Genomic DNA, 13,057 nt, shown 5'->3' with positions numbered 1-13,057 from the left:
TCCCGCGGCCGTGCACGGGCGCAGGATGCGGCTCGAGGGGCGTTTTGCTGGCTTGCCGCGGTGCCGACGCCGGCGCATGCCGGCCGCGCTGCTCGTGGCCCGGCGCCAGCCCTCCCGTGTAGGTAGTGAGCTCATTTTTCCATGTGTTCCCCCTTTTTGCATACTGTATATGGAAAGGCGGCGGAGCGCGCGCCTCGGCTAGCGGGAACGCGCAGCGCCAGCCCCGGACGGCTCCGCGTCCCAGCGCGCCGCGGGGAGAAAAAGGGAGGAAAAAAAGAGAGAAGTGAGTCAGGACTGAGTCCTGTTAACACTGATGTGAATTTAATTTAGGAGAAGCTTGAAAATTAATGTCATTTGTTAAATATCCATTTCCCCTAAAAGGCAATTCTCTGCCAACAACAACAGCAAAAAAGCTCCTCTTCTAGTCATTTTTTTGAATAGCCTTTTTTGGCTATATCGGCCTGGCTGAAATCACTCGTTGTTGGGGGAACGGCTGCCGCTCGGTCTTTAGGCACCAGATACGGTCGTTTCCCCTGTGTAAACGCGGCGTTGGGCAGAGCACGGCGGACGCCGGCCGTTTCGGGGGGTCCCACGGGAAAACGGGGCTTGTAGGAACGACCCCCCCCAACCCGATGCTTCCCGATGGAAACCACGCGGGCGTTTGCAGAGGGAATGGCACGGTTGATTGCCGGGTTTTCCCCGCCGGCAGCTCATGGGCGGCCGGGCACGGCACGGCGAGCCGAGGGCTGCGCGCGACCCGCGCCGGGCCCCAAATTAATACATTTGCCAGGTTGTCAAAACATGAATCAACGGATGCAGCAATCTGGAAACGGTTGGGACAGCGTGTATTGGGGGAAAATATGTGTTCGCACAACAAGCACACAAGATGGGAGCAATTATATGAAGATGTTTTAATAATTAACCGGTATAAAACAGTTTGCTCTCCATACAGTTCTAGTCAATAAAAGTGTTTGCAGTCGTATTTTTCTTTTGTACAAAATTCCAGTCAATTGTTCCATAATATTTACATTGCAATTCCCTTTTCACAAAATAACTCCTTTTTCCTTTTCGTTGCTCTTTTTTTTAAATCCAGCTTTGCTACATAAATGCTTTAGATCTCATGGATATCCCTTGATTTATTTTTAAAAAGTCTAATAAAAAAAACCCCCAAAGACATTAAATATCATTTTATATATAAAAATGCTTAGTAAAAATATAGTTTTGTTGCCCAATTAAAATATATTGCTGATAATACAGTAAAAACTGTCCTAAAGACCCCCGCTAACAGGCACCGCATCCTTGGCCGTCCCTGCAGAGCGCTCCTCGAGCGGCCCCGGCTGCCCCGCGCTTCGCTTCGGCGCTGCTTTTTGGGCAGGATTCGCTGCAGTTTGCCTAAACCCCCCCCCCCCGAGCGGGTGGGACCGCGTCCCCGGGGAGCTGCAGCCGCAGGGCCGGCACGGAGCCGGTGCGCGGGCGGCCTCGGCTTTGGAAAGGCGTCTAGCTGTGTTATATAGGTATACGGTATATCAGTGACGTCAGCACGGTTTTTTTTAAAAAAAAAAAAGAAAAGAAGATGAAAGCGATGCATTTAATGAGATACTCTAAATACGATGGAGCTCGCGGTTAAAGGGAGGCGGCGTCTGGTTTCGGGCAGAGCCGGGGCTCCCCGGCGGCGCCGGGCGGGGGGGCAGACCTAACCTGTGATGCACGGGCTATAGTAAACCGCGCTGCTGGCGTCGGACAGGGCGGATATCAAGCTGCTCTCCTCGCAGGAGATGCTCCTAGGAGTCACTTTGGACAGGGAGACATGGTAAGGGAGTCCCGAGGCGTCAGGCCGAGTCCTGCTCATGTTCAAGTACTGGTCGAACTCGTTGCGGTCGACGTCTGTCCAGAGCTCGGTTTGGTTCAAGTGGTCCACGCTCTCCAGGGGGTGGGCCTCGGGCGGGGGCGAGAGCTGGCCCAGGTGGGCCGAGAGCCCGCCCTGAGCTCCCGAGCACATCTGGTTGTAGTAGAGGCTGGAGGGGTGGGGAGTCCTCATGGCCTCGGCCAGGTGCGAGGGGGTCTGCGCGTAGGGCCCCGCCACGTCCCGCCCCATGCACTTCTCCGGGGCAAACTCCAGCTGCGGGTGGTGGTGGTAGCCGCGAAAGGGCATCATGTTGCAGTCGTCCTGCATGTGCGGAGGGAAAAACGCCGGCTCGGTCTGTTCCAAGACATCCAAGGGAGACATCTCGGGAGTTGGCAAGCCATAGTTTTCAATATCCGACCCCATGGAGTGGAGTTCTCTGAAGTGGTTAAGTGGGGGAGGCTGGGGGTGGCCCGGCTGGCTGCCGCCGTGGTGACTCATGCTGAAGTTGTCACTGCAAGGCTGGGAAAGGTTATGGAGGAGGATATTGGGTTCCATCCTCTTGATTTTCTTGGCTTGCTTCTTTCTCCTTGGGCGGTACTTGTAGTTGGGGTGATCCTGGAGATGCTGGATGCGCAGCCGCTCTGCCTCTTCCACGAAGGGACGCTTGTCGCTGGCGCTCAGCGCCTTCCACGACTGGCCTGCAAGGGGAAAGCGGGGCTCTGTGAAACCGGCTCGGCTGCCCGGCGGCGGCGGGGCGGCCGCGGATGGGGCGCTTCGGGTGCGGGAGGGCTCCCGGGGCCATCTCCGGGCTTAACCTGGGTCCTGGGTGAGGGCAGGGGTCCCGGGCAGCTGCTCCCTCGGCACAGCCCCGCACCCGGAGTGCCGCTTCCCTGCATCCCGCATCCCAGATCCCCTATTCCCAAACGCCGCATCCTGCAGCCCCGTATCCTGAATCCCTCATCCCCGCACCCCGCCGCCCTGTATCCCGCCCTGCAACCCCCATCCTGCAGCCCTGCCTGCCCATATCCTGCTTCCCATGTCCCTGCATCCTGCAGCCCTGTCGGCCCGTGTCCCGCTTCCCGTATTCCCACATCCTGCATCCTGCAGCCCCGTATCCCGTGTCCTGGAGCCCGCAGCCCCGTATCCCACGCTCTGCAGCCTTGTGTCCCTGTATATCCTGCCCCTGCAGCCCTGTGTCCCTGCAGCCCTGAACCCCACCTCCCGCAGCCCCAGCTCCCCACACCCCGTATCCCTGCATCCCACAAACCTGTATTCCCGCATCCCACAGTCCTGCATCCTGCAGCCCCATATCCTTGCAGCCCACATCCCGCTGCCTTGCATCCCGCAGCCCCGTATCCTGGCTGCCTGCAGCCCACATCCCTGCACCCTCGCATCTGCAGTGCCGCATCCTTGCAGCTCCAGCCTGCATCCCGCAGCCCCGCATCCCGCAGCCCCGTGCCCTTACAGCCCTGCGTCCCGCAGCTCCAGGTCCTTGCAGCCCGCATCCCACAGCCCTCTCCACCCTTGTGTCCGGGCTCCCGCAGCCCTGTACCGTTGCATCCTGACTCCCGCAGCCCTGTACCGTTGCATCCCGGCTCCTGTGGTCCCATATCTTTGCCTCTCAGCTCCCGCAGCCCTGTACCCTTGCATACCGGCTCCCGCAGCCCTATACCTTTGCATCCCGGCTCCCGCAGCCCTATATCCTTGCATCCCGGCTCCCGCAGCCGTCTCTGCCCTTGTATCCCGGCTCCCGCAGCCCCAAATCTTTGTGTCCCGGCTCCCATAGCCCTCTCTACCCTTGAATCCCGGCTCCCACAGCCCCGTACCCTTACATCCCAGCTCCCGCAGTCCCATATCCTTTGCATCCCGGCTCCCGCAGCCCTCTTTACCCTTGCATCCTGACTCCCTCAGTCCCATATCTTTACATCCCGACTCCCGCAGCCCTCTCTCCCCTCGCGTCCCGGCTCCCGCAGCCTCCCGGCACCGCGGCCCCGCTCACCCAGCATCTTGCTGAGCACGGCGTTGTGCAGGTCGGGGTTCTGCTGCGCCAGCCGCTTGCGCTCATCCTTCGCCCAGACCATGAAGGCGTTCATGGGCCGGCGGATGCGGGAGTCCTCGCCGGCCTTGCCCTCGGCGCGGCCCGCCGGAGGGCTGTATCCATAGCCCGGCTCGGGGCTGGGCGTGCGGCTGGGGGCCGCGCCGGGGGCCGCGGCGCCGAAGGCGAAGCCGGGCTCGGGGCTGGGCGTGCGGCTGGCGGGGGACGCGGCGGCGGCGGCGGCGGCGGCGGCGGCGGCGGGGCGCGCGAAGGCCAGCCCGGGCTCAGCGGCCGGCGCCGCGGCGGTGACCCATGAACAGTCGCCCCGGGGTTGCGGTATCTCCTCTCGGCAGTAGTTTGACTCAGATATATTCATTCCAGCTGGACAGCACTTTGTGTCCGACTCGACCGGGTGAGAACCGGGTCCCGCCGCGTCCGCCGAGCAGGAGCACCGCCGCTCGCCTCCCTCGCCTGCGCCGCGCCGCTTCGGGGGGACTTGGGGTCGCCTGCTTTTGTCTGGGGCTTTTTGGTTTTTTTGTTTTTTTCCCTTTCCCCCCCAAAAAAACTTTTGGGATGATGCTGAGCTGGAAGGGGCAAAATATAGCCGGGCTGGACCAATCAGCGGGGCGGAGGGGAGGAGGAGGAGGAGGAGGAGGAGGAGGAGGAGGAGAAGGAGGGGAGGGAGAGGAGGAGAAGGAGGAGGAGGAGGAGAGGGGGAGGAGGAGGAAGGGGGGCGTCCCCAGGCACCAGCAGGAAAAGCAGGCTGCGGAGGGCCGTGCTGGGACCGGTGTGGACGCCGCTGCCCAGGTCCCTTCCTTCCAAGGAGGAGGGCTTTTAATTCTTTCTCTCCCTCCTTTTTCTTTCTTTCTGTCTTTCTTTCTTTTTTTTTTTTTCCTTTTTTTTCTTTTTTTTGCAAGCCCCTTCCTGGCCACTTGACGTCTGCCAACGTCTCCTGCAGCCCCACAGAGCCGAGGCGGGGAAGTGTTTAGATTCGCCTGCCAGGCTGCGTGTTTGCAGCGGGGCAGGGATGCCTGGGGGGTTGCGTTTATTTTTCTTATGACTTGTTTGGTGTGTGTGTCTTGGCCAGCCTCCCCCGCCGGGGTCGGAAGCAGCCCCGGGGGAGGCAGAGGCGAGCCCTCTTCCCCCGGCGATTTTCTGGTGCAGGGGGAGAAGCGGCTCCTTCCTTACGTGCCGTTCCCATGAAAAGAAACGCACCTCCAGCCTTTCAGCCTAGGGAGTTTTCGGGAACGGGGGTTCACGGGCAGGATGGTCGTGGCCACGCGGGGCTGGGTGATGCCGAGTGCTCCCTGCCCTGGGCTCCCAGGAGCTGATGGACCCGCCGGACCAGCTCGCCATGAAGGAGAGCTGCTTGCACCCTGCCCCTGCTCCTCCACACCGCCCGGGTTGTCCGGGTGCAATGCAGAAGCCTCCCCAGCGCCGGCATCTGCCCCAGCCCCCGGCTGCAGGCGCGCCGAGACCCCGGCCTGCACCCCAAGCTGCCTGAGGAAGGCTTGGGGCACCGGTTGTGCAAGAGCCCGGCTCCAGCCGCTTGCCGCGGAGCGGTGTTGCATGCCAGGCTTCGGAGTGTCTGGAAGTGATTTGAAAGAGCCGGGCTGCAGTTAACCCTAAACAAAACAAGGGCCTTAAAAAAAAAATATCTTACTTATTCTCCGGTCGCTAGCCAGGAGCGACCGAGGGTTCAGCCTAGATGTCCTTCACGGTCCCGGGGGCTCGTTAAGGCCCCGCGGCTGCCGCTGGCTGAAGGGCAGGACGGGGAAAGCGCTTTGGGGCCGGCAGCCCCGGCGGCTGCTGGAGATGCCCCGGCGCATCTCGCCCCGCCGCTGCCTCCCGGGCTGCATCCCAACGTGCCGCGCGGGACGGAGCAGCGCCGGCCCCGGGGTGACGGCATCCCGCTCCGCTTCCCGAGGCCGGCCGCATTGCTCCCGGCTCCGCTTGCACCGGCGGGGGGGTGGGAAGCAGGACCCCCCCCGGCCCCGGTGCCTCCGCGGGGCGCGCGGGGAGGAAGCGTTAGCTATTCCCGGGCGGAGATAAGATCGCCGCGACCGCCGGCTGGGCGACCTCTCGCCAGGCCGGCGTCGTCCCGGCCCCGGCCAGCCGCCCCCTCGCCGCGCGGCCTCCGGCGTTGGGTTTTTTTCCTTTTTTTTCCTTTTTTCCCCCCGGTTTTGCCGGACCCCGCCCGGCCCCGGTTCCCCCTGCGAGAGGCCGGCGGGCTCCGTGCCTCCGCTCCCCGCCGCAGACACAAAGGGCCTTTTCCCTCCCCGCCCCCAGCCCACGCCGTTGCCTCCTGCTTCTCGTTAGCCGGCTCCGGCTCCGGCTCCGCTCCCACCGCCTCGAAACACAGCCGGCCCCACCTGGGGCGGCCGGGGGCTCCCGGGGGGCCGGCACGGGCCGAGCCCGGCGGCTGCTGCTGCTGCCGGGACTGGGCTGCGCTGGGGGCTGCACGAGCAGGGATGCACACGGGATGCGCGTCTGCCCCCCGGCCCCCTCCCGAATCCGGGCTGCGGAGGGAGGTGGGTGCCGGCGGGGTGACCCCAGCCCGGCGAGCGCAAGGCGCTGCACTACCACCCGCAAACGGCTTTTTCTCCTCTTTCTGCAGAGGGGGGGTAAAGCGGGAGGGGGGCCCGCGCTGCGGCCCCGGGCACCAGGCAGCAGCCCCCCTCCTCCCACCGCTGCCCCTGGGGTGCTCGTTGCACGCTCGTACCAGCGAGCATCGCGTCTAGGTGCGTTTGCACCACTAATCAATTAATTACTAAACCCAGCGCCTTGGCTTTTCCCAGTGCGTGCGATCGGATGGATGAGATGCTGCACAGGAAGAGATTTGTTGTTAAATAGAGCTAATAATCACAGCTGGGTCACACCTGGAGGACAAGCGAGCCGGGCCAGCACGCGGGGCAGCGGTGCTGCCGGGGGGGCGGCGGGGGCTGCGCTTCCCGGGCTCCCCGGGGCCGCGCTCCTCCAGCAAAGGCTTCCCGGGGAGAGGTGCGTCGTGGCGAGCGAAGCCCCGGCGGCTCCACGGCAGCCGCCCGCCGGGAAGCGTTTGGGCGGTGCAGTGCTCACGCGGGGACGCGGGAACAGCCACGTGCCTGTGCAAGGAAAACCTGGAGAAAACCCCTAGCCCGAGGGCCGGGCTCTCTTTTCCGCTCTGAATCGGGGGGATGGCGGAGACGGAGCGAAGACGGAGGCTCATCGCGGCTGCCAGGTCCCTCCGCTGCTGCCCGTGCAGCCGGGGCGAACGCGGCCGGGCTCGGAGCCAGCCGCCTTCTCCTGCTCTCCCGGCTGGAGACGCTTGGAAGGGGCTGTGTTTAGTTCAGGCTCTTCTAAATGTTTGGGAAAGGTTATGTGGGAGACGCTCTTCTCAGCTGCTGGGAGCCGGGAGATGGGAATAGGGAGATGGGAGTAGGGAATTGGGATCCAGGAGCCGGGAGCTGGTAGTCGGGAGCCGGGAGCTGGGAGCCAGGAGCTGGGAGCTGGGAAATGGGAGCAGGAGCTGGGAGCCAGGAGCTGGGAGCCAGGAGCTGGGAGCTGGGAGCCAGGAGCTGGGAAATGGGAGCAGGAGCTGGGAAATGGGAGCAGGAGCTGGGAGCCAGGAGCTGGGAGCTGGGAAATGGGAGCAGGAGCTGGGAGCCAGGAGCTGGGAGCTGGGAAATGGGAGCAGGAGCTGGGAGCCAGGAGCTGGGAGCTGGGAGCTGGGAGCCAGGAGCTGGGAAATGGGAGCAGGAGCTGGGAGCCAGGAGCTGGGAGCCAGGAGCTGGGAGCTGGGAGCCAGGAGCTGGGAAATGGGAGCAGGAGCTGGGAAATGGGAGCAGGAGCTGGGAGCCAGGAGCTGGGAGCTGGGAAATGGGAGCAGGAGCTGGGAGCCAGGAGCTGGGAGCTGGGAGCTGGGAGCCAGGAGCTGGGAAATGGGAGCAGGAGCTGGGAAATGGGAGCAGGAGCTGGGAGCCAGGAGCTGGGAGCCAGGAGCTGGGAGCTGGGAGCTGGGAGCCAGGAGCTGGGAAATGGGAGCAGGAGCTGGGAAATGGGAGCAGGAGCTGGGAGCCAGGAGCTGGGAAATGGGAGCAGGAGCTGGGAGCCAGGAGCCGGGAGCTGGAAAGGCACCGGCCAAGCACAGCAACCAGGCACCGCATCCAAGGCAGCGGAGAAAGCCGTCTTTCTCCATCAGCTCTTCCCAACGAGCCGAGCTCCCCGGGTTCATACGGGATCACAGCTGGAGCGAGAGCTGCCGCCGCGGGCCGAGCAGCGAGACCCGCAGCCAGCCCAAAAACCTGCCGCACGGCCTTGGTGCAGACGCTGCAGCCCCGGGCAGCCGGAGCGCGTCCCGCCGGGCCCTGCCGGGGATCCTGCCCTGCTCGCCCGGGTGCGCGGGGCCGTGCCGGGCCGGGGCCCCTGAGCCGCTTCCCGGGCAGCCGGCGGCGGCGGCGGCTTCAGCATCCGCCTCTCACCACGGCGGGAGCTCGGGCTTGTCGGAAGGAAAGTCTTGCACTTCTACCAACTATTTCAAGCCTCCTGTAAACACATTTTTGGTTCCACATTAACAAATTATCTCAACGCAGAGCTGCTCACGCCAAGCGCAGGAGCGCGGGGCGTGGAAGAGCAGCCGAGGAGCCGATCCGGCTGCCTCTCCGCTGCTCCGAGTGCCGCAACCGACGTCCGCGCTCGCTGACGCGCTCCCGGGCGGCAGACACGGCGCTGCAAAGCTGCTGCTCCGCGGGACAAGGCTGCGGCTGGCCGTGCGGGAGGAGGAGGAGGAGGGATGCAGCCCTGGAGGAAGGCAGCATCCCTGCGCGGGAGCCTGCCGAGCCCGCCAGCCGAGCAGCCGGGAATCTGCTCCGGCATCTGGGAAGGGTTTTCTGCTTAACGTGTTTTAACTCAGCGCAGGGCGCCCGCCCGGCCCCGGCCCCATGGGACCGTCTCCCGGGCGAAGGGGGCAACCTGCACCCCCTGCTTCTTTCCCGGAGGGAATAATAGCGATCATAACAGATAATAGCAATGCAAAGGGCTGGAGCGGCTCTGCCTTGCCGGTGCTGGCTCGGGGACATGCAGTTTCAGGGCACGACTGTGCCGTGCTGGCAGCTCAGCGACCCCAGGTTTGCACCCACTGCAACCCAGAAACTGCCCTAGAAATGAAGCTATTTAAAAGCTCACCAGAGATTAGGGTGTTTTTCTTCGCTTTCCCATCTCAGAGCACCTTTTGCTCTATGACTGGGGGCAAGTGGCAGCGGGGAGGGCTGCAAAATCATGCACCGGGGGAGCTGGGGCCAGGGGTGGCGGGAGGAGGAGGATGGTGCAGGCGCCGGGGCCGAAGGCAGGGGCAGAGGGGGCTCCGGGGCTGGCACCGCTCGGCTGCGGGAAGGGCTCCGGGAAAGGCTCTTCCAGCACGGTTTCACAGCCTCCGCGCCGCGACCCCCTCCGCCTCTGCCCCGCTAACAGCGTCGCCGGCCGCTCAGCCCCTCCGGCCTCGCTGGGGACCGACAAGGCTCGGGGAGGGCGAGCGGCCGTCGGCCCCGAGCGTGGCACGCTCCCGCGCAGGAATCAGGCTAAAGGCTCTTATCTGATGGAGCTGCGGCCTTGCCAAAGCCTGCCGCTATCAGCGCGGGCCACATGTGCTATTGGCAGGGCGTCGGGGACACAAGAATACAAACAGTTGCATTGTCGAGCCAACAATGATGGGAGAAGGAGCCGCCGCTATTACCGGTATAAAAGGCGTGCTGCGAGGAGGCGCGGGGCGGGAGGAGGCGGCACGGCAGCAGCAGGGCTCCGCAGATTAGGCAGATATAGTTTTATTTGGGAAGGAGAAACCTTCCAGCCTGAGCGGCTCAGGGAGGATTTTAGGGAGAGGGAGGCTGCAGTGATGATGCTCAGAGGTTCGCGGGATCCCCCAGAGCCTCTCGCTTGGATGGTGAAAGCCCGGGGCTGCAGAAAGCTGGTGGCACCCTGTGCGTGGGGCACCCAGGCGCTTCGGTGGGCGCTGGCCCCAGCTGTGCGCTGGGTAGTGACAGGGACACAGCAGGGAGGTGGGTGTCCCCGCGCTGGGGGGGGGGTCTGTGCACGGCTCTGCCCTCCCCGGGCATCCTGCAGGTGCAAACGCATCCCGCAGCTTCCCGGAGCTGCGTTTCATCCCACCGCCCTCCTCCTCCTCAGCTCCGCCAGCATCCCGGCGGTCCCGGCGGGTGTTCGGGGGTGATAAGCACCCCGGGCACAACGGTCCCCTTCGCCGCCGCGTGCCCTGTGCCAGCGCGGGGCAGCGGCCGCCTTGCACCCTGCACCGGGGCCCAGGGCTTTGCACGGCTCCCGCGGGCGCCGAAAGGCTGACGGTCCCCAGTGGGACCAGTGGCACCGGGGCTCCGCGCTGGGAACGGGGGGTGGCGTCGGATGGGGACCCCCGGCAGCGGCGGCTGGCAGGGTGGGGAGCCCGGCGAGGGGGCTCGGGCGCAGCCGTCCCACCCCACCCAGCAGAGCCGTGCCGTCGCAGCGGCAGCCCCCCCCCCCGCGCAGCCCCGCGGCCGGCTCCCTTGGCCGGCGGCTGGCAGCGGCGGTGGCGCGGTGCCGCCGGGCCGGCTGGCACGCTTCCCCCCGGGAGGCTCGAGCAGGAGGCCGCGCGTTTCTGGGAATTGTGTCGGGCAGGGGAGGAGGTTATTGTTCGGGCGGCGAGTGCGCGGCGCGCTGATGAGATCAGGGCTCGGGGCTCGGCGGCGGGCGGGGGGCGGGGGGCGGCGGCGGGTGCATCGCTGCGGCAGGGCCGGCGAGCGGGGGGGTGACCCTTGCCCGGGGGGCCCAGCCGTGCACGGCGCGGCCCTCGCTGCCGCCGCGGAGGGACGAGGCCGTCGCCGCTCGCTGCATCCCTGCGCTGCTCCGCGGGCACCGTCCCCACGATGGAGGGACCACGGTGGTCCCCAGCCTCTTCCTCCAGCCGCCCCCGTGGCCGACACGGGCTCGGTGCCGGCGCTGGCCGCGTGCTCGCTCTCGGAGGGACCCGTCGGTCCCGAGCGGCGTGGGAGAGGGCATGGCGCCCTGGCAGGCAGCGGCAAGGCCGGGCCGGGGCCGCAGCCCTTCGCCACCGTGGCCGCGGGGCGCGCGTAGGACGGCGTAGGAAGCGCCGGCCGGGAAAGCCCTGCGTGAGAGCCCCGCAGCCCCTGCCTTCCCACAGCAGACTTATCAAGGCGCCATGTCAGAGCGGCGCTTTCCGCGGGCCAGAAGGGAAGTGCACGCACGCCGGGCTGCTCGGGGTCAAGGATGCCGGCGAGCGGCGAGGCTGCGGGGGGCAGGGGAGGCAGCCGGGCGTGGGGAGGCAGACGCAAATAGCAAAATGAATGGCTTGAACTTCCTATGTTTTATGGAGGCGAATAAAAGGAGACGGAGAGAGGGGGAGAGGGAGAGCTGAGCGCTGGCACACGCTCACAGGCACCCACGACCGGCCCCGGCCCGGGGACCCGGCTGCAACCCCCCGGCTGCCGCTGCTCCGCACCGGCTGCTTGTCCGGCCCGGCGACCCCCGAGAGCAGCTCGCTTAGCGCTTGTCCCCCCCCATCATTATTATTTTGAACAGCAGCCAGTATAATTAAAATCGCTAGAAGGAGGAGATTTAGGGAACATCCAAAGTGTCTCGGAAGAGCATCTGCAAAGCTGGAGGTCCGAGCTCCACCCGAGCACCAGCGATGAGCAGCGTCCGGGGGAACCATCAGCTCCTCCGCGACCGCTTTTCCACACTCCTCGTTTTGCCGGGGAGCAGGGGCTTGGCTATCAGGCGGGGTGGTCCTGGCCGTGCTTCTCCTCCTCGGCTGCTGCCAAATCCTGCAGCCCCTCCATGTGCAGGACTTCTCCCACAAGGTCCAGACAGCAGGAATGTGGGATTCAGGGAACGCGTCCCTCCTCCGCTAACCTCGGCGTGGTTTTGGGGTGCCCGAGGTGCCTCTGCGTGCTCGCAGGCACCGCCGGCCGCTCTCGCTCCCTTTCCGGGTGGCAGCTTGCGAGCAGTGCTCAAGCGTCGCAGGGGAGCTGTGGGTGCCCCAGCCCCTGGGTGCTCGGGCACGGTGACGCCCTGGCAGGGACCCTGGGCACGGGCCGTTCACGAGGTGGCCGGGCAGCCCCGGGACAGACGCGGGTGGGAGCTGTGGGGGAAGGGGAGAACATGGAGCCTCCGGCATCTGCTGGGCTGCTCTGCCGGAGGGGCATGGATGGAGCCTGCGATATTTCCCGGGAGCCCTGCTGGTTTGTTGTGCTCAGGAGGGCCTTTGCCATGAGAAGAGGCATGGAGGAGTCCTCCGGCTCCTCAGAGCAGAAATCAGGATGTTCTGCAAGACAGAAATGCAAGTCAGTGTTTGGACCAAATTCTCCAGGTTTCTTAAGTTTTTGGATGGAGGATTGTGGCCCCTGAGGTCAAATGTCCCTAACTCCAAGGCAGGGAGCCTGAGGAGGCTGGACATGTGCAGCAAGGACAGAGGCGAAAGGAAGCCTCCCTGCCTTCACTCTGGGGCTGGTGCAAGCTCAAAGGCTCACGTCCGCAGGGCTGGTTCCCCCAACCCTCCTCCTCCTCCTCTCCCAGACACGAGCTGCCCAAGAAGGAGAAACGGATTAGCTGTCCCCAGGGAGGTCAGTGCTGGGAACGGCTGGACCAGCAGCGCCGGGCTGCCGGCTGCGGGCGTCCCGGCCAGCCGTGCACGCAGGCGGCAGGAGCCCCGCGGCAGAGGCTGCCGTGCCGGGTGGGGACGGCCACGAGCCAAGAGCGACCCAGAGCCAGGAGTGCTCAGGCGCGGCCAGGGCTGGTTCCCAAGGGAGAAGAGGAGGAGGGAGCTTCCCTGGGGGTCTCGTGGTGGGCAAGGGGTGGGCCGAGAAGGGCCTCTCTTCTCTGCCCGGGGTTTGGGCTGAGCCAGCAGCCCCTGGCCAGCACGACCCACTGTCGGGCATGGGACACGCTTTACTGCTCGTGAGCTGTGCATGGCCCAGGGGGCAAAGCCGGGCTGCTGGGGCCTTGCGGAGAGCAGGCAGCCACTCCTGCCCCAAAACCCGGCCAGATCCAGCCTCCACGGGGAGTGCGGCGGCTGGGAGCAAGAGGAGAGGTGGGTTTTGGTGGCAGACACGAGCAGTGCAGATCTCCAAACGAATGATGGTGACTTGAATCTGGTGGGGAGAGGGGAAGCGAAGAGAGCTCGTCTGACTGCA

At 65.3% G+C, this 13,057-nt stretch overlaps 1 protein-coding gene across 1 annotated transcript; it reads right to left on the bottom strand.

Moving 5' to 3' along the window:
• Positions 1 to 896: 896 nt before the first annotated feature.
• On the bottom strand, positions 897 to 4,486 carry SOX18 (SRY-box transcription factor 18). Its single transcript, XM_026092883.2, has 2 exons — positions 3,846 to 4,486; positions 897 to 2,544 (listed from the first exon to the last, which is right to left on the bottom strand). The coding sequence occupies exons 1-2, from the start codon at positions 4,255 to 4,257 to the stop codon at positions 1,694 to 1,696; spliced, it is 1,263 nt and encodes a 420-aa protein (XP_025948668.2). The 5' UTR covers positions 4,258 to 4,486; the 3' UTR covers positions 897 to 1,693.
• Positions 4,487 to 13,057: the final 8,571 nt, after the last annotated feature.

This window comes from Dromaius novaehollandiae, chromosome 16 (genome assembly GCF_036370855.1).
Source record: "Dromaius novaehollandiae isolate bDroNov1 chromosome 16, bDroNov1.hap1, whole genome shotgun sequence".
In the NCBI taxonomy this organism is placed as follows: domain Eukaryota; kingdom Metazoa; phylum Chordata; class Aves; order Casuariiformes; family Dromaiidae; genus Dromaius; species Dromaius novaehollandiae.
This window is presented reverse-complemented; position numbering and strand designations above follow the sequence as displayed.

Bases quoted from the DNA above. Each gene is read 5' to 3' on its own strand.
- SOX18 (XM_026092883.2), bottom strand. From the start codon at position 4,257: ATGAATATATCTGAGTCAAACTACTGCCGAGAGGAGATACCGCAACCC. The intron at 2,545-3,845 runs GTGAGCGGGGCC...TTCCCCTTGCAG, and splicing joins CGTGCTCAGCAAGATGCTGG to GCCAGTCGTGGAAGGCGCTG.